The following is a 20489-nucleotide window of genomic DNA, read 5'->3' on the forward strand; positions in this document are numbered from 1 at the left end:
TACTCAGGAGTTCCTGACACCAGTGACATTCTCAGGCCATTAGACAACACGTCTTGTTATGAGAACATGTTATACAGTATTCACAGTCAAGTGAATTGGACTCAGTAGCCAGGGCCATTTTCAAGCCTCCACTATTAGATCCTATTTATCCCAACTGTAAATTATCAGGTAGCATTTTCTTAACAACACAAAGAAAACTTTGGTAAAATATATATATAAAGAAATTCGGTGGAGGCAGAAATAGTAACAGATGCTGCCTTATTTTATCTCCAGAATAGGAAGCAAAATAAACATATTCTGCATCAACATACGTAAGAAGAAGAGGCCAACATAAAACAATCCAGAGTCAGAACAAGCTCAGTTTGGAAGATTTGGAAGTAGATGCATTTTTTAATGCATGATTACGCATGAACACAAGCCAAAATTGACTACAAGTTTTGAAATTACCCCATCAATACAATGATGGAAAATGGGTGGAATGATACCTCTTTAAATAGCATCATGTACAAGCAAAATGACACGCAAACTACTACGGGTCAATTCTTGCACCTAGAGAAGGGGAGTTTCATTTTTCACTTCAATTACTTCACAGGTTATTTGAGTGTATTTAGCAACTACAAAAATAGACGACTAGCCCTCCGTTTTCAGTGTAGCAAGTCTCTGAAAATAGCTTTAAGTGGATTAAACTACAAACATCACTAAACTGGGCCATGTCTAGTAGCTACCCACACCAAATGAGGGTAGAAAAATAATACCAAAGGATCTACTGTATGAGTAGGAAATAAAATTAAATTCAACACGGAGAAATGTAGATGAAAGCATCATTTGGGATTGTATCCCAAATACAATTTTTCAATGGGAGGCAGACACCCAGAAAGAAAGAAATGAACATTGTGAGTGACTGAGTGAGATGTGTGGTAAAGGCAACATGCACTGGTGCAAGGAGTGCTCCTTTGGCTGTAGCTTTGTGTGGTTTAGTGTACTGACAGGGTAATAAATGGGAAGCCATTTACTGTTCTATTTATATGTTGGTTTTCAAGGAGAACAGGGGTTTTGTGGCAGCCCTACATCTTGAAACTTACTCACTGAAGCTATGTAACAGAAATTTAGACTAAGGCAGCTTTCCCCTTGAAGTGTTGCTTGACTCTTTCGTAGTGCAATTATGAAAAGCTGCATACAGAGTAGTGATATTCTATTTCTCACACACAAACCTTCATCAGAATCCTGCTGATAACTGATTTAGTCTTTCAGGCATCAGAACTAAACCTTGTCAGAACCGTGGCTTCAACAAAGCAGAGCTGAAATCAATAATCCCTGAACTGAGGTCAAGAGTTTCTTTCGAGTAAATTCACACTGACTTACATTTTTCACTCAACAAACATTTGTCAAAATACTAACCTGCCTGCTAGGCCAGATTGTTCCCTCCCACATTAAAACCTGAGGGAGGGGACTGGGAATCTTAGTCAGAAAATCCTTGTGGAGATTATTACAAATGATCCTGTCGGTCCCCACCCCCCTGGAAAAGCTATTCCTACCCCCAGCAGAATCACCTTGTTCTGTGGGAGACCCATGAAGATCTTATATCCCCGTGTTGGTTCTGTTCTCCCCCTCCCTGACCAGGTAAATCAGGTTAAGTGTTGGTCATTTCTTGGATGAGAGCCCTTTAAGGGAACATGCAAGTGCTGCAGGAGGTGGTGGTGGTGGTGACTTGACAGGTCGCACTCATTCCCTTGAGTCAGTACTGAACCACTGCCCTGGCATGATGCTCGGGATTACTGTGCTGCTGTTTTCTGGAGGAGATCTAAAACCGAGTTCCGAACCACTTCAGAAATTAAAGATCTCAAAGCACTTTACATGTTAACTCTGACACCCTGGCAAATTCAGATTCAGATGATAATATTCTACCTACTTAACTTCCCTATATAATTTCAGTTGGATGTGGTTGGTATTCCTTGATTCTTCTTAGATCTCGAATTAAAGATAAGATGCTGTTGGTATGCTCCAGCAATTCTCAACAATTGGTGAACATTAAAAAAAAAAATGCAGCAATGAAAACTTTGGAAGTGTCATAGCCTTCTTTAGCCCTCGCCCAAATGCAGTACTGCTTCTGGTCTTAATAGGTTGCGCAATAAGAACATAATGTTGCTGTGTGCGGTCAAACAGTGTCTGCCATCCACCCTAGAGGTGGCTGCAGTTCAGTGATGAGTGACATACTCCCTATCTAACATTCATCTACCTTGCAGAGGTCTTATGAAGCATAATTAGTTAATATTTATGAAGAACTTTGATACGTACAGATGAAAAACATATTAGAAGTGAAAACTGCCATCATTCGTTAGGAACAGCAATAGGAGTGTCACTATTATTATTATTACTAGTAGTAAAAATAATGTGGTAGCACCTAAGCATTCCAGTCATGGACCAGGACCCCCATTGTGCTAAGCACTATACAAACACAGAACAAAAAGATGGCTCCTCCCCAAAATGGCAGCATGCAGAGTATAGACTCCGCACTCCCAGCTAGCATGGGTATAAATAGCATTGCAGATGGTGAGGCGTGGTATAGGTGAGTAGAGCAGAGTGCCCTACATACCTGAAGCCCCAGGGTATATACCATACACAGCTCTCTACATGCCCAAGCAGCATCTCCCATGTCTACACTTTTAACCGTGTACTGTCTTGCTGCTTTCCCACTGCCAGAGCCTTTTCCGATGCAGTGAAAGGCTCCGGCAGCAAAGCAGTGACAAGTATGGATGCAGCTTGCCTTTCGCTGTGGCATGTAGCTACACATGTAGTGCCTGTCTTCTACATGCTGCCATAAGTATAGACAGAGCCTGAGTAAATTATGATTTTTCGTAGGAGACATGTGAGAGCAAGCAGGACCCCACTTTGACTGGTATGAAATAAACCTGAGATTTTTTTTTTGCCACCAATATGGTAAATTAATCAAATGAGCTTGTCATTAATTTATTAATCACTTCAGTAATCCAGCCTCAGACTCACTTCTGTAACATGATGTAATAATAAAGCATTTTCTAGTATTTTTATAAGGAGATGGATATTAAACCAGGAATATGTGACAACCACAAGAAATCCAGATCATCCTACCTAAGTTTCTGTAATATTAATTTAACAAGCCTGATGAAATTACAGCCTGTCTTTAAACAATAAAGTGTAATATTTAAATACATTTTTTATTTTTTAAAAAATCTATTCTTGTGAAGAAAACATTTTGGTTTTGCCTTCGCTGGCTTTGGCTTTGAAATCTGGATAGGAATGCTGACATAAATTTCAAGAGATACAAAGCAATTTCAGATTCACATGCTGCACACATTCAACACTTGGATGTAATTACCTCCAGGATTGCAGCAGACATCCCCTCTGAAATAGAGCTGTTCACCACTGCAAAGCATCTTTTCACAGCAGCGTGAAGATCATCTTGAGGTATCTCCTGTAACAAATGTACCCCAGGTGTCCTAGAAGTAAAGTGTGCATAATTAGGACAATTCCTACTGCATGCACTATGGACTTTTCCCTTGAATTTCGGGTAGCTGGGTATAGCCTAGTGGTTAAAACAACCCTGGCAGTCAGGAATCATGGTTCTGATTGCACTAAGTATCAGTACGTCTGCAGTGCAATTGGAGATGATTGCAGCTCATGTAGGCATACCCACACTAGCTTTAATCTAATTAGCCTGAGTACCACTTACAGCAAACTGGCACCACATAGGTTAGCATCACGAGTACATATGCAGGGGGACTGGGTGGGCTTGTACCAACCACACTGAAGCCCTTGCTGCTGCATCTTCATTGCTAATTTTAGCTGTGCTAACTAGATTAAAGCTAGCAGGGGTAGACCTATCCAAACTGCAATCACACGTTTGATTGCACTGCCGACATCCCCAATGACTTGCCCCTGGGAACAACAAGAGAGGTATAATAGTCGTAATTAATATTACTAGATCCTTCGATAAAAGATTCCGTATGCACAATGTATTATTATTACTAGCATTTGTGCAGTGCTCTCCACCTGTACTGAATATTCTGATTAGCTATTACACTGCTCTACAGCCAAAATGCTTCTGAAATAAATGTAGTCAAACTTTACTAATTCTGGGTCACTGAGAACGAAAATGATGCTTAAAATTGTTGATTGGCTCTAGTTTTCAAGATATGCTATTGGGTCAGTATATACAACCCTTGACTTGAGAATGGCGGAGGATAAGTGAGTTATAAAGGGAAGGGATCTCAATTTAAACCAGAAATGACTAAAATACATCTTTGACTGGCTCTATGAATAAATCTATGACTGGGTTTGGACAGTACTTGCTTTTTAGGCAAAACAAGGAATGATGCAATCTGAAGCTGGTATTGCGTCATACATGATATGAATTGCATCATGTTATTCCTAGAAGTCATGGATGATGCAATCATAACGAAGCTTACATCACTCTGCTGAACAAATTGCCCTATATCAGCTCTAGAAATCATACAGTGTCGTGCTCTCTTATTTGTCAGTGTTTGATTTTGCAAAGGGACACATTTCTGTTTAGCCAAAGTGAGCAGAGCTGCCTCGTACTTGTGTGAACAGTGCAGATAACTTCTGCTATGTTTGTGGTGAAGTGACTTTTGCATCACAAAAGCACAGTATAACCACTATGGTTAAGAAAGCCTATCACCTTTATTTTGGCTGCAAAATTGGAGATCAGGACAAGAGGTGGGCCCCACACATATGCTGCAACACTTGTGCAACAAATCTTCGCCAGTGGTTGAACAGGAAAAGGAAATCTATGCCTTTTGCAGTGCCAATGATTTGGAGAGAGCCAACAGATCATACCAGCAATTGTTACTTCTGCATGGTGCCTCCAGTTGGGAAAGGTGTGTCAAAGAAGAAAAAGTGGACTGTGCATTATCCAAACATTCCATCAGCTATACGCCCAGTACCCCACGGAGAAGGACTGCCGGTTCCTGATGCACCAGAATCATTCTCACTTGAGTCAGACGAGGAAGAGGAAGAGGATGAAACTTCTGGTCCTGAACCATCAATGTCACAGGACCCACATTTTCTCCCATCCTCCTCCTCTGAACCACACCTCATAACACAAGGTGAACTGAATGACCTTGTCAGGGATTTGGAACTACCCAAGAGTAAGGCAGAGCTGTTGGGCTCCAGACTACAGCAGTGGAATCTCCTGGCAGGTGATGTTAGGGTTTCCAGGTTCCGTGACCGTCAAAAGGATCTTGTCCCATTCTTCTTCATGGAAGGTGATCTTGTAGCCTGCAACAACATCCATGGTGTGATGGCAGCCCTCAACATCGTTCACGATCCAGATGAGTGGAGACTGTTCATTGATTCATCGAAGACGAGTCTTAAAGCTGTTTTACTGCATAATGGCAATGTTTTGCCATCAATTCCAGTTGGTCATGCAGTCCATATGAAGGAAACCTATGACAACATGAAACAACTTTGGAGGTGCATAAACTATGACCAACATCAGTGGCAACTTTGTGGCGATTTGAAGGTTGTTGCTCTCTTGCTTGGTCTGCAGACTGGATACACAAAGTACTGCTGTTTTCTCTGCAAATGGGATAGTCGTGCAAGAGATTCCCACTACATCAAGAAAGATTGGCCACTCCGACAGTCATTGGAGCCTGGGAGGAAAAGTGTTCAGCATCCACCACTTGTTGAATCAAGGAAGATTTTGTTACCACCCTTACACATCAAGCTGGAGAATGAAGTTCTTACACATGAAGAACTTTGTCAAGGCCATTGACAAAACACAAGCAGCTTTCAAGTACCTCCGTGGAAAATTTCCAAGGTTAAGTGAAGCTAAGATAAAGGAAGGTGTCTTTGTTGGTCCTCAGATTCGTGAACTTCTTCGAGATGATGCATTTGACCATGCACTGCGTGGCAAGGAAAAGACGGCATGGAAAGCCTTCCAGTTAGTGGCAATAAATTTTCTCGGAAACAACAAGGCAGACAACTACAGGTTGTTGGTGGAAAACCTCCTCAAGGCATACAAAAGCCTTGGTTGCAACATCTCACTAAAGATACATTTTTTGCACTCTCATCTAGATTTTTTTCCACCGAACTGCAGAGCAGTGAGCGACGAGCACGGCGAGCGATTTCACCAGGACATTGCAACAATGGAGAAACGCTATCAGGGCAAATGGAGCCCATCAATGCTTGCAGACTATTGCTGGACAGTGACAAGAGATGCTCCATTTAATGAATACAAGAGACAAGCCAAGAAGCGCCAAGTAGACACTGAATAGGACTAAACTATGTACATAATAGTTTTTTGCCTTTTGTTTCATAATAAATTTTATTTATATAACCCTTTTGCTGATTTTTAAAGTGTTACATAAACAGGACAGGTGAAATATTATCATGTAAAGCAACCATAAACACATGAAAAGACCTAGGTTTACAATTTATGATTAAAACTCTACTATCTACACAATATACATAGACATAAAATGTAAAAACTTAAATATCTTAGAAACAGTAGCCAATCAGTTGTTTTAATTGTCATATTTGAATTCAGCACATCAAAATACATAATAAATAGCACATTTTATCTCTGAAGCAGACGACTTCTCAAAAATTGTAGACCAGTGTTATTTGTATCACAGTAGTGCCTAGAGACCTCAGCTGAGACTGGGGCCTTAACAGCTTACAGGACGGAAGGGGGATGGGGGGGGGCGGCAGGGGAAGTGACATGCAGAAGCTCATGCAGCAGGTCAATAACAGAGCTACGACTCGAACCCTCATTTTTTTTGGATCCCAGTCCAGCACCCTCTCTGCCAGATCATACTGCCAAATGCCACCATTCTAATGTTGTAGCATTTTACACTCAGTTTGCGCAGCTGTAAATGACTATATAAACTGCATGACCGTGGAGAATAGCGTTGAAACTTAAAATAACATCAGTGAAAAGCCCAGAAGAGACCCTTTGAGTTATCCACTCAATAAGGACCAGGAAGAAATTTTCCCTTGCAACAGAATATTACAGAGAACATACACTGTGCTGATTCTTAACTGTCCATCTGGCATTGGCTACCAGAGTGAGGAAACTGCTCTCTTGTTCTGTTCCAGCCAGGCGATTCTTATGTACTGCAGAAGAAATCTCTGTTTTCTAAAATTTATACGCTTCAATCAGAAAACACTTAAACTAGAGACAGAAAAGAGCTAACACAGGTTATCTTGTCCACCCACAACAGCATGTAAGATCTTGCAGAAACAAGGGGGAAGAGTGGAATGAGACTATCCACATGAATTATAAATGGAAGAAATCTACTTCTAAATCAGATACGAGTTAACACAGAACAACATACAGAGTTCTACTTAACTGTTGGAAAAGTCAAACGTGCAATATTTTATATGTGAGCCTTATACACAAACTACCAGAACTAGTTTGTTAGACATGCAGACAACTGTGCACATAAGGTACAAGGATTTGCCCGCACACACAGATATAGACAATAAAGGCTAGAATTACTCCCTGCTTCTTTTTAAACTGATAAGGAGCATACCTGCTTACCTATTAACTTTGTCATTGACTTCACTTGTAAACTGTGTATCAACCTATAAAGAAACACATACACCATTACATGTCTCTATTTAGCAATAAAACATACAAACTAAACATCTAAAAGGAAAATACAAATTTCCACGGTTCAGTATTGACAAAAATGTGCTATAAGTTTAAGATGGAAGTCAGATTTTAAAATCATGCTATAGAAAACCATATTTGGTAGATGCATATTTAGTTCTTGAGAAGAAGGACGGTCTTATGATTCAGGCACTGGGCTGGGACTCAGGAGATCTGGGTTCTATTTTCAGCTTGGGCATAGATCTCTTTGTAACCTTGAGCAAGCCACTTAATTGCTCTGGTCCTCAATTCCTCAACTGTAAAATGGGGATGATGATATTTCCTTTCTCCCACCCTTTGTTCCTCTTGCCTATATAGACTGGAAGCTCTTTGGTGCAGGGACTTACTCTTATGTGTTTGTACATCGCCTGAGACTATGGGGCCTTGATTTCAGGATGCTCCTCTAGAGCTACTGCAATACAAAATATTAATAACTATGGGATGGTTTGCCACCTTGTAATCTAGCCTTAGTAGGGAACAGGGCATCTATAAGCTGCCCCGCTGAACGGGAACTGAAATTTGGAGGCGGGTAGTGGCCCAGCAGTAGCCCTTTGTTCAGGATCTGACCATTTGAATTACCTATGAGGGAAAGTAAAGTGACTTCTTGGACCCCCACCACCCCTTGCTCACAACTGAGCCCTGCACTATCAAACACATTTAAAGCATTAGTAGAAGAATCTGTTTGAAAACGAATGTAAAAATCTAAAATGTGTAACTATAATGGGAAGAATGTTCTAGATTTATTAAAACACTTCTGTAAAGGTGGGAAATTAAGCAGGCTTATTTACAAAGACTAACAAAATCTGTTGTTTTCATTTATTAGGTTGAAAAAAACCCTATACATAGGCATTTGGAAATCATAACCAGATGAACAAGAAGAACAGAAGTTGGGTAGTTGTTGTTTTGTTTTTGTTTTTTGGTTAAACATGAGTTGATTAAGTTGATTTTGAGACTGTGCAAAACACAGCATTTTAAAGCGGCGTGGGGACAGTAGGGTTTAATTTTTGCCCCCATGTTAATGTATTAGCTCTCTTTCTAGAATGAGCACATAATGCATAATTATTATGAAGGACACTCTACAGATGAGCTTATCAGATAAATACTGTACTTTGCTGCGTAGAACAGAGTATGAAACACATACCCAAAGTATTTTAGAAAACACTTTTTGTTCTGGAAAAGTAATTCTATTGGTAGTGATTAAAATATAAGCAGCACTCTAATACTTGTGTGTGCACAGACATCCAACCCCAATCCCCATAGAGCTAAGTTTAAGTTGCATGCGAGCAACATGACTGAAATGATGTTGGAAACACACACAAAAATGTTAGTGCTTTCTGAGACAATCAGTTGTGCAGGATGCCTAGAAACCTCGTATCCACAGCATTCAAATTATTGGTCTCAGAAAGTTACTTCCAGTGCAAAAGATCTCCATGGTCCGATTCCTCATACAGCCAAAAGAGTTCTTCTTGTAACATTTTATCTTGTGTTCCCTAACGATGCACCAGGTAAGAGTTGTCACCCAGTGCATTTTATTAAACAACTCTCCCTTGCAAAAAAACCCCACCCCAAAGCCGTTGAGGATTTCACATCTCATGAGTTATCACTGAGCTTGTGTTGTATGAACAGTTTCTATAAGTGCAGATGAGGCAAAATGAAAATTCTGTGGATGCAGAGAGTGTAAGAAACCACATCTAACAGGCTGAGTTAGGCTATTAGGGAGATACTAGTTTGCTGACAGGCAAGAATCATCTCTATGACATGTTCGACACTGTGGAAACAGCCATAGATCAAACATTTCACAACGATGAAGATGTCTTTGCTTCAGCGCAGGGACTAGCATGATGAAAATCCAGAGGGACTGTCTGCAAACACACTGTATTAAACACTTGCCTTTAAAAATGAACTTAAACTAAAGAAATGGTCCAGAATGTTTTGATGATGATAAGACTACTGCTATTGTCTAAACCAGGGGTAGTCAGTAGGCGGACCATGGGCCAAATCCCGACCGCCACATGCTTTTGAATGGACCCCATTATTATCATCATTATTGTTATTTTTATATTATTTTCTCTGGAGTCTGAACCTGACTATACCTTGACAAAAAAAATTCACTATCCCTGGTCTAAACTTTGTAGAAAGCAGAGCTCATAGTACATTTGCAGTCTGTCAACATGTTGCCCTAAGTGCTATGCCTGCAAGTTCAATAAGAACAGTGTTTTGCTCAGAGTGTAGGGAATGTGAGTGACAGTGAAAGAAGACTTCCTTAGCTTCACCGCTGTGGGTGACCTCATATTCAAATATGATCAATTACTGAGCAGGCTTGTACAACTAGGTTTTAATGGTCAGTAGCTTTAAGGCCAAGCTCTGGAAAGAACTCGAAATACAAATGTTGTCTTTAAAGGAGCTCTGTCTGTCTGTAATGAGTATCTACAAGAAATTTACAACAACTTCATCAACCACAAACTGAATCCTGTGATTCTAGATTCTTCTTCCATGACATAGCTAACAATTAATACACCTCTACCCCGATATAATGTGACCTGATATAACACAAATCGAATATAACGCAGTAAAGCAGCACTCCGGGGGGCTGCACGCTCTGGCAGATCAAAGCAAGTTCGATATAACACGGTTTCACCTATAACGCGGTAAGATTTTTTGGCTCCCGCGGACAGCGTTATATCGGGGTAGAGGTGTATTTCTTAATGTCTTCTGATGGATCTACACCACTACAGCTTCTTCCTTCCTTCCTTCCTTAAGACAGCTTTGCCAGCAGCTGGAGAAAAAAACAGCTGGAAGCTGTGTGAGGTGAGTTAGATGAAGAGACTATTATTAACTATTAATTATTTGTATTACTGAGCACTTCGGAGCCCTAATAACCTGGAAACCATAGTCCTGTGCTAGGTGCTGTACAAACACAACAAAAAGACAGTCCCAGGCTGTCTGTATTACCTACAATAAGGGGGAACACCCATTGAATCATTTACAATAAACAAAATAACAATCTAAGCCTAAAACCTATAACAAGGTAAAAAGAAGGTTGTGGATCAACAATGTTTGAACAAACCATGCTCTACAAAAATGGTTCCCGCAAAGTAACCAAGCGACTCCAAAAGCATGCAATTCAATGTACAGTTAAAAATGCACATGTTGTTAGTGTTGGTAAAAATGCAATTAAGGAAAAGTTTTGCTGTGTCACTGTGGATGAATGGTGTGCCCTATACCCATCCCGTATGCTTAAGTCTAATCAACTCAGGGTAGCTTTGCAGTATGCCGAATAAAGGAACCTAAGTGATGAAACTAAAGTCAAACTGAGTTCTTAGGCCTGGTCTACACTAACCCCCCAATTCGAACTAAGGTACGCAACATCAGCTACGTGAATAACGTAGCTGAAGTCGACATACCTTAGTTCGAACTTACCGCGGTTCAGACGCGGTCCACACGCGGCAGGCAGACTCCCCGTCGACTCCGCGGTACTCCTCTCGCCGAGCTGGAGTACCGCAGTCGACAGCGAGCGCTTCCGGGATCGATTTATTGCGTCCAGACCAGACGCGATAAATCGAACCCGGAAGTTCTATTGCCAGCTGTCGAACTACCGCAGTAGTGTAGACCTGGCCTTAGGGAACTGAGTGGAAGAAGTCTCAGAGGAAGCCCAACATACTTCCCTCAAGTATTAACAATATGATAATATTGATATTACAATAAACATTGAATTAGTCAATCAAGGAATTGATAATACTACAACTTAAAATCGGATAACAACAAAAAGTATAATTTAAGACCAACAATTGGTCAAGTTATTACATGAGCACAACCAGTAATCAAACCACAAAGTTAACATAACACCAATGACTAAATGCCTTATTTAATTTGCCTGCTCCTACGAGTTTTACTTAGCAAATTATACTTTCCCTTGTGGAAAGAATGGGTTAAGGTATACATTTTTATGTATCCCAGGTGACTTAGCGATCTATGGTAAGATTTACTACAAACCTAGGTTAGTTGATACCCAATGGCAGCTTACACTATGGGCTTATATGCATGTGCTATTACTATTAGTGGTCACAAACACATATATACACATCCATGCTTAAAAAAGGGTAGGTTAGCTCTTTCTTAGTAGACATCCCTGCACAGGTGTTGAAATGTCCTGTTAAAGAGACAAAAAGAATAAAGTTACTTAGAAAAAGTATCTATTCTTTAGCTTGCTTGTCTTGCTGAGCTTCAGAGTCAGTCAGGAACTGCAGTTTGGGCAACCAGACAATGTCTTCTGGCTCAGGTACTGTCATGCTAGCAGGTGTTGCTCTCGGGTCAGCTGGCTGGTTTGAGATGTCTTTGTTTCTGCTATCTTTAGTAGGGGAAGTTGTAGTATCAGCCCTTGAGTTATTGTTGTAGGGCCTTGGAGAGGAGCACACCTCCTCCTCAGTTACCTCATCTTGTATGGCTGGTGTGATCCCAGGACCGCCTCTGTGCTCTTCTGATCAGATCAGGGAACCACAGGTCTCCCACCTCAATTGCACTGTCCAGTTTCAATTAGGCAATGTCATTCTGACTCTTGGACCGCTTTTGAGGTTCTCTTTTCAGGATACATTTTCTTAGACACCTCCATGAGTCTGTTTTCCCCAAATAAGTTACATTGAGTGAATAACAGGAGAAGATTACTCTGTCAAGATGATCTCAACCCCTTGAGTTTAGGTAAACAGCTGAAACTCTTCAATGGCCTCTTGTCCACTGGGGTCTGTTATCTTCCTGGTCATCACTTATGGCCCATTGTCCTTTAACTTACAAAAGTAGTTCCTTACCCATTCACACACCTCATGCTTACACTTCCCCAGATGGACACGGTCCCATAAATAAGAATTTTCAGAAGTGTCACAACATTTGGGATACTGGGTGAGAGGTTATTTCACTCTATCCAGGCTCAAAGTCAAGCTGCTTCAAAGCTACTTATTTAAATCCATTAACATAAACTTATTAAAAACATAACCACATAAAGTTTATACTCAATGTCCACAAGAGTATAGGACTATATGTCCTACAAATGCATTCTATGCAAATGCCATCTTGATTTCTGGGACTACTTTTGGTGTGCATCTGAGAGATTATTTGCCATGTCAGTTGCAGGATGTTTTAAACAAAGAGGAAATATTGAAAGAGTTGACTATATAGAAGACTGACTAAACTGCTAAGAGAGAGGGGATATAAAAATCTACAGTTATTTGAGGTTGTAAACACCAAAGATGGAGGGGAAATATTTATTATAGCAGAAGATTGTGGGGGTGGATACAGGAGAAATGTGATGAAAAGAAAAATGTAGACGGCATACAGGGAAATCTTCCCAATAATGAGGTCTGGGAGCCTGTGGAATAATTTTGTACTTGAATTGGTAGAAGCGTCATTCGTAGGTTCCTTTAAAACTAGATTACGAAAACCACTAGAAAACATACAGTCAGGAAGAGTCCTGATTATTTAGGAGATGGGCTAGATGACCTGATAGGTCCTTTCCATCTCTAGATTCTATGATATTCAACTCAACAACTGTCTTGATGGGCACGGGAAGAAGTCAGACATGAAAAAAATAGTTGTCAATGAAAAATAATGTCATTATAAACATAACAATATTCTGTACTTTCCATGTGTATGGTTAAAAATTACATGGTATAGTCAAAGAGGGTTTCAAGAGGGGTTTATTGCAGTACAAGAGGTGAAACTGCAGTAGGGAATGCTCAAATGAACAAAAGTTCTGCAACAGGACTTTTATCTTTTCAGAAAGAGATTCTGTAAGCCCCTATCCTTGCAAGGCAGAGTTGCTGAAAATCACCTTCTGTTACAATGGGGGAAAAGAAAAAAGTTGTGGTGGGGCTAGAAGCAAAGGAGTGTGAATGGTATTATAGGACCTGTTCCTGCAACCGTTACGCATATGATCAATCCCATTCACGAGGGCTACTCGTGAGTGAAGGATGCAGGATCCAAGCCAAAATCGAACACAAACAAACAGAAAATAAAATACATTAGCCTATTATGTGATGATAACTTCTAAGGGCTAGATTGTGATACCCACAATGAATACTATCTTACACTACAAGTAACTCTATTGACTTCAACGGGATCTTGTGGTGTAAGAGTTAATGTAAATAAGGGTATTACAATAGAAGTTAAAATGCAGCTAAGATTTATTTTGAGATATAGATTTCTAGTTGCCCCTCCTATGTGCAAATATACACCTCTACCCCGATATAACGCGACCCAATATAACACGAATTCAGATAGAACGCGGTAAAGCAGTGCTCCAGGGCAGCGCTGCGCACTCTGGTGGATCAAACCAAGTTCGATATAACGCGGTTTCACCTATAACACAGTAAGATTTTTTGACTCCCGAGGACAGCATTATATCGGGGTAGAGGTGTATTTTAATAGTATTTGGAGAAAATTGCCTTCTGTGTGTGTGAGGAAATATATTTTTTTAAATGTTTTAAGAGTTTTAAAAGTTTGGTCAATCATTCAACCTCTCTGGATATGCTGCACATATTAATGTTGGGCTCATCGTAATGACGTTCAATTCGTGAAAAAGTGAAGCAAATTTAAAAAGACAACTGAAGTGCCTAAAGTCTTCATTTGAGGCAGCAAATGCATCTTCCAAGTTGCAAGCACAAACTACATTATACTTGCTCCAGATTTATCTTCCACACCAGTTCACTTTCAAATCTTTTGGTGTACTAGAGTGGAAAGAAATGAAGATAAAAAGGAAAACATAAAAGAGGGAAGATAGTGGTATTTTTAATAGAAATGTATGTAGTGAAATTTAAAGAGAATAAAAATGAGTAAGGAGGAGAAAAAATATATATATATTTGCCCATTCAGATTTTATTCATTTTCTCATGTTACCTGGAAGCTTTTGGGGTCACAAGAAAATAACTACAGCAAATTTAACTGTGGAGTTACTGTGCTACCCCGTTGTGAAACTTTCGCTACTGTGGATAAATTGTCACAACTTACTGAATTCTTCTGCAAAAAAGAATACTGAGAATGAGTGCAGCAGAGCATCTGGCCCACAGGAATCAAAAGCTTTGGGGAAGTCTTTGGATTAGATGAGCATTTCTTAAACCTCTCTGTTATATTTTTTTTTAAATAGTTCAGTTTATCATCTTGTATTCAAACAGCTAAAAGCCATCTCTCTCTCGGCACTGCACCTGAAGCCTTAAGGTGATTATAAAGGGTAAAACTCATCCCTTTGAAGAGACCCAGCATAAAGTCTATGCAGCACTTCACTCCTATTTAGATCTTCAAAATCAGGCTTAAATTCTGTGTAGGCTTTGTGCTGGGCCCCTATGCGCAGGGATGCAGTACTGCCAACCTCAAGCATTCAAAAACCATGAGTCAAGCCCTAATTAGTCATGAGGTTTGCTTAAAAATAATCAGATTTAAAAATAATAATAATAATAATTAATAATAAATGCTGGGTTTTTCTTTTGCCTTGGTTTTAAGCCTTTGTGTTAACATTTTCAAGATTTTTCTCCACAACCATGAGGGCTAGCGCAATGGGATGTCTAAACCCCACACTGGCACTGAAGGGGTTAAGGAGCATCTCTGGGCCCAGGTGACCCCGCCCATCCCCACGTAGGGTGCATGCTCCAGCTGGAAGAGGCGCTTAATAGGGAGCCAGACAGCTCAGAAACATTCTGACAGGGCGGGGAGAGCGACCAATCCTGAGAGCTTCAGAAACCTTTCCTGGGGAGATTCTGCCTGCCTGCTAAGCCCAGAGGGGTAGAAGGTTTGGTTACTCTCTTCTTCTTTACTACGTTGTGTCATGCCCTGTAAGAATGTGGCAGGGTGGTGGGTGGTAGGAAGTGGCCCAAGGAGGCAGCCATAAATCACTCCTGGGTGCTCAACATCATTGCATCTTAGAGAACCCTAGCCTGGGCTCCCCTACCAACCACCCTTGTTACGAAGAGCACAAAACCCCTCACTTACAGACTCCCCCATGGGAGGACAAAGGCTTTGAAAAATCTGTGGTTGAGACTGGCATCTGCAGGGGTCAACAGACCGACTGAAAGTCCCCCCCAACTGTGATGGCACAGGACCCAATATCTTCCCTGGGACTCTGTTACCCCAGAGGGGGATAAGATTACTTGGCGACCTGACCCAAGGGTCAAGTCCACACATATCAAAAAGGAGACCGCCAAGGGCAGTGACAGTGGCTAGGGAGAGACATTGAGGGCAGGACACATAGAAACCTAGTGCCCTAACCACTATGTGCCGCTGCCAGTGAACACTGCCCATCACAGCTAGAAACTTACTTTTTTTAATTATCATTTTAAATCATGACCATATGTTTCCAAGAGCTGGGGCTTTAGGACAAACTACAAATATTGTGAGACATCATGAAATCCTGAGAGTTGGCAACACTGTAAAAAAGGTGGATTTCACTCAGACAGAGGGCAATCAAAAGTATAGTGGCCATTTATACAGACTATACCCTAAACTTAAAAATCACAGTTATTAATGGTATCCATATCGTTTTTCACCTTCTCTGTATAAAGCCATTCTAATCCAAAAAAGGAACAAAAATTCATATTGTAAAACTTGCAATCTAACATTAACCAACACTTTCATTAAAAGATATGCAAGTCATTTCCAGGAATGCTGCGAATTCATATTTAGCTTGAAATATGGATTGTGTAAGAGCCACGCGTCTGTAAAACATAACACCAATATAAATGCCTGGGGGGGTTGTTAATATTCTAAACCTTCCCCTTTAGTGTCTCCAAATAAGACTTTACAGCACTCAGAATCTAAAAGTGAAACAGACGTCACTGATTTTCATTGTCAGCTCGAGCGCTGTGCTCACTGTCTGGTGTCAGAAATAAGTCTAACATTGTTTTGTACCAGCTGACATCTGCTAATTGTTTGCAAATTCAGACTAGTACAAATGGCATTAAAATAATCTAAACTGAAGGAAACAAAGGCATGAGCCTCTGCAAAATCAGCAAACTCAATGGGAACAGAAACTGCACTACACCAAAGCTGGGGAAGGGAAGACTTCATATCAGCAGACAAATACAAGTCTTAAGACCGGCTGCAGTTCAGCAGGACTCTTAAGTTAGTAATTGCAGGAGAAGGAAATTAAGTGGGTGACTGAGCTTTTTAGTTTTGCTAGTTAAGAGCCCTGTTCTGGTTACTAAAGGTAAACCGTCTCAAGCAGCTGAGATATGAAATGTCGTGTGGAGCAAAATTTTGAGATCCATCCTGCAAACACTTAGACAATGCTGAATTTTGTATAGGTTAATAGTTCCATTGAAGTTAATGGGACTAGTCATATGTGAAGTTAAGCACGAGTGTTGGCAGAACTGGAACCTAAATCTTCACCTACCAGGCTATCCTGAGCAGTACTATGCATGTGCAGGTGGCAAGACGTATGACTTAGTGGGGGAATTAAAGCCATCAGGATGTTGCTTGCAGTTGAATAGATAGGAGACACATTGAGAACAAACAGATGCACATACCAGCAAAACTCTTGGCGGGTAAGAAGAAATGGGTGATTAAAGGGACACTGACTTAAAAAGAAATCAATTTTTTCTGGATTTTTTTTAATCTAATCTTGTTACAAATAACCCGAAAACAAACCTATCAGGGAGACTTTAGAAGCAAATAAGGGCTCAGTTCTGCAAGGTACTAAGCAGTAGATCCCTGACCCAACAAAGCACTTGAGCATCTGCTTAACTTTGTCCCCCTATCAGTTGGGCTAGTCACATGCTTAAAGTTAGGAACATGCTTAAGTACCGTGCTAAACTGAGGCCTATAGCTCTTAAAAAAAAAATCTAGCAGTGACGTTATTAACAGAAAATCAGTCACACAAGGCTTTTGTATCACGTTAGCAACTTTCACACCAAATTCCACTACTCTCTCTTTGTACACTTTGCCTGCAGTATCCTGTATGCCCTAAACACTGCAGAGTAGCTACTATAAGTATGCCAGGGAATAGGAGGTGTTTGATATCACCTCCATATTATTAAAAATGTTCATAACACAAGGCTGTCTGAAAAAACTCAGAAATGATAACTGCTGTCTTTTAAAATGTTGGATAATCTCTGCTCATAAAATATTCACACCGAAATATGAATTTCTAATATTTCATTAACAAGATTTGACCTTTTAACTCCTTTTTGAGTCTACAGTAGAGATTCAGTGTGTTAAACCAATGGTATAAATACCCTAGTAAATATTAAAATTCAAATGTTAAACCAGCAGTTTTCCCCTCCAAAAGTTGGTCCTGTAGTCCAATGTGATATTAAATCCTCTTCTCTGAGACTGAAATCAGTGAATATCATTAACAAGACTTGTGAATGTACAGAATTTAAAATTCTAAATTGGAGAGAGTATATTTGCTCCAATCGCAACAGTGTCCTCTACATCTACAAAACTGACACAAGGCCATTGGATGCAGTCAACTGGGCTAGCTCCACTGATGTCAAGGGACGTATGCGAGTTTGCACCCAAGGGACAAATTCAGAGGTGACATATAAAGTCTAATTTAGAATTGCTTGCTAGTCGAAGGGCCCTGATTCAAAGCCCACTGAAGTCAATGGAAAAAGTCAATGGATCAGACTGTAAATTGGTGGAACTTGTATGCCAAGGAGCTGGATGAAGGTGAAAGGTAAAAACGGGTGGAGGCTACTTCAGCGTACACTTGCTACACTACTCATTCTTGTCTTTAGGCGCATGCGATAGACCAGCTTAGAATCCTTACACTCAGTGAGCCAAATTCAGATGTCATGGGCCAGGAAGTAAAAGGTGTAAGTTACAAGGCAGTAAGTGGGTCCGAGTCTCACTCGAGGCATCTAAGTTGGTGAACATACATATTGGAGATCATTACACCAACTCTGACTCCCTCTTAGTTAGACTGTAAGCTCTCTGAGGCAAGGACCATCCTCTCCATATATATCTATGTAATGTTTAGCACTGTGGGGCCCCAATCCTGACTGGGACTGCTAAGTGCTACCATAATACAAATAACTTAGGTCTGCCCAGCTCCCACTGAATGAAGCCAGACTTTTGTCATTGACTTCATGGGGAGCAGATCCTTAGACTCCCTTCTAAATGTAGCTCTATACCTCAGGCTATCAGGAAATCATCAGACCCCATTGAACCACTGGGAGCTTTGGAAATTTGAAAATTAGAATCTGATTGATTTCCTCAGCTCAGAACGTCTTCTGAACAGCCATGGAGTCTTTGTAAAAGTTCAAACACTATTAACTCAGTTTCCATTTGCAAACAAGTGTCAAAAATATCTCACTTGTCCACTAAAATAAATCTGTGTGAGTAAACATAAATTAGAACAAGCAAACAAAAAAAACAACTTACTGCAGGTCCAATTATAACAAGGTGGATATGGGGCTCTCTTCTGTGCCACTCTAAAACACAACAGTAAATTTTTTTTAATATTAACAAATTATGCTTAATATTCTTACAATCACATACAGAGACTGGGCCAAGTCCTCCTCCCTTGAAAACAATGGGAGCACTTGCATGACTAAGACAGGTAGAATTTGGACAATAGCATTAGTGATAGTGTTTAAATATGGAAAGTAGATCAGATTTTCACTTCCAACATTCACACACAATATTCGATTCATTAACATTATTGAAGTTAGTGTTTATTTTTCTTTCACTCACTCTGTTATGATTCAAGTGTTATTTTTTGTGACTAAGCTGAGGTATTATTTTAGAATAATTTTAACAGTGAAGCGTTTTACAGGATGCTGGTGAATGGGGTTACTTAATCAAGGTAGTTTGGATTCTTGTTCTACCTAAATGACCAGGACTTATTCTTACCACGAGCACCTGCATGTGGCCCCCAGGAAATGCTGCGGAAATGCAATGTTTTGTTGTTACCGGTGGAGGGAAAGAATAACTGCAAAGTCATTAAAGTTGTATAGTGTTTGTAACTCTAGAATCTGAAAAAATGCCTCTCTTCAACGATTCCATTGCCAAAATAGGGCCCACTCATGTGAACACTTACTTGACTTTAACAGACTACACATGGTAATAAGCCCTCCACAGTATGGGAGTAAGGGTTTGCATAACAGGATCAACAGAATAGTGGTCTAAGAGCTGTAGGGGGCTAAGATTTAGAATGCCTGGACTCCCTGCAGCCACAGTTCAAATCCTGGCAGAAGAGACTCATCCATTCACGCTTTTGACACAGCTAAATTGAGAAACATGCCATTTGCTGTGTATGTGGGTCTTTCAAAAGTGAACACCTAGTAAAAGGTATGACTAGCTTTGATATGGATGATCTAATCAATTCCAAAGGGTATGCGGTATGTCTAAACTAGGAAAATAGGTTGTGTTTTAAAATACGTTAGGCTCCCCTGTAGATTCACCACCCACAGTCTAACAATTTTCTTTTAAGATGTCAGACTTTGTCTATCCTTTAAAACCTGTTTTAAAATGTTTTAGCCGACCTTTTCAAATGTGGTCTATTTTCCTAGTTCAGACAGAGCTTAGAACTTTGAGAGTAACTTAGTGAATCTCATTGGCTGGTGCGATCTGTTTTCTGTATAATTATCAAATATATTGCTTTTTAATTGGTGTATCAAATTTCAGACCTGCCTTATTTTGGTTGTGCCTCACATGAACCTTCGTATCAGTGTTGAACTTTATACATCTTGATGTGAAATGTACCAAAAAGAAATACTGAGAACAAAAAAAGACACAAAGGATATAAACATTACAAATACGAATTTTTACTACTCTTCTCACCTCTGACCACCTCCCTCCTAAGCTGATCTGTTGTCATTACGTTCCACATTATATCTATTTTAGACCCCAATCC

At 40.2% G+C, this 20489-nt stretch overlaps 1 protein-coding gene across 1 annotated transcript in view; it reads right to left on the bottom strand.

Annotated features, from left to right (window-relative positions):
• The window catches only part of GLT1D1 (glycosyltransferase 1 domain containing 1), a 95330-nt gene that overhangs the window by 16799 nt on the left and 58042 nt on the right, over positions 1 to 20489 (bottom strand). Inside the window, exons 8-10 of the mRNA XM_065417981.1 lie at positions 19016 to 19065; positions 7544 to 7587; positions 3356 to 3476 (exon numbers count right to left, since the gene is read on the bottom strand). Of these exons, the coding sequence (XP_065274053.1) occupies positions 3356 to 3476; positions 7544 to 7587; positions 19016 to 19065 (215 nt within the window). The remainder of the gene's footprint in view (positions 1 to 3355; positions 3477 to 7543; positions 7588 to 19015; positions 19066 to 20489) is intronic.

This window comes from Emys orbicularis, chromosome 16 (assembly GCF_028017835.1).
Source record: "Emys orbicularis isolate rEmyOrb1 chromosome 16, rEmyOrb1.hap1, whole genome shotgun sequence".
In the NCBI taxonomy this organism is placed as follows: domain Eukaryota; kingdom Metazoa; phylum Chordata; order Testudines; family Emydidae; genus Emys; species Emys orbicularis.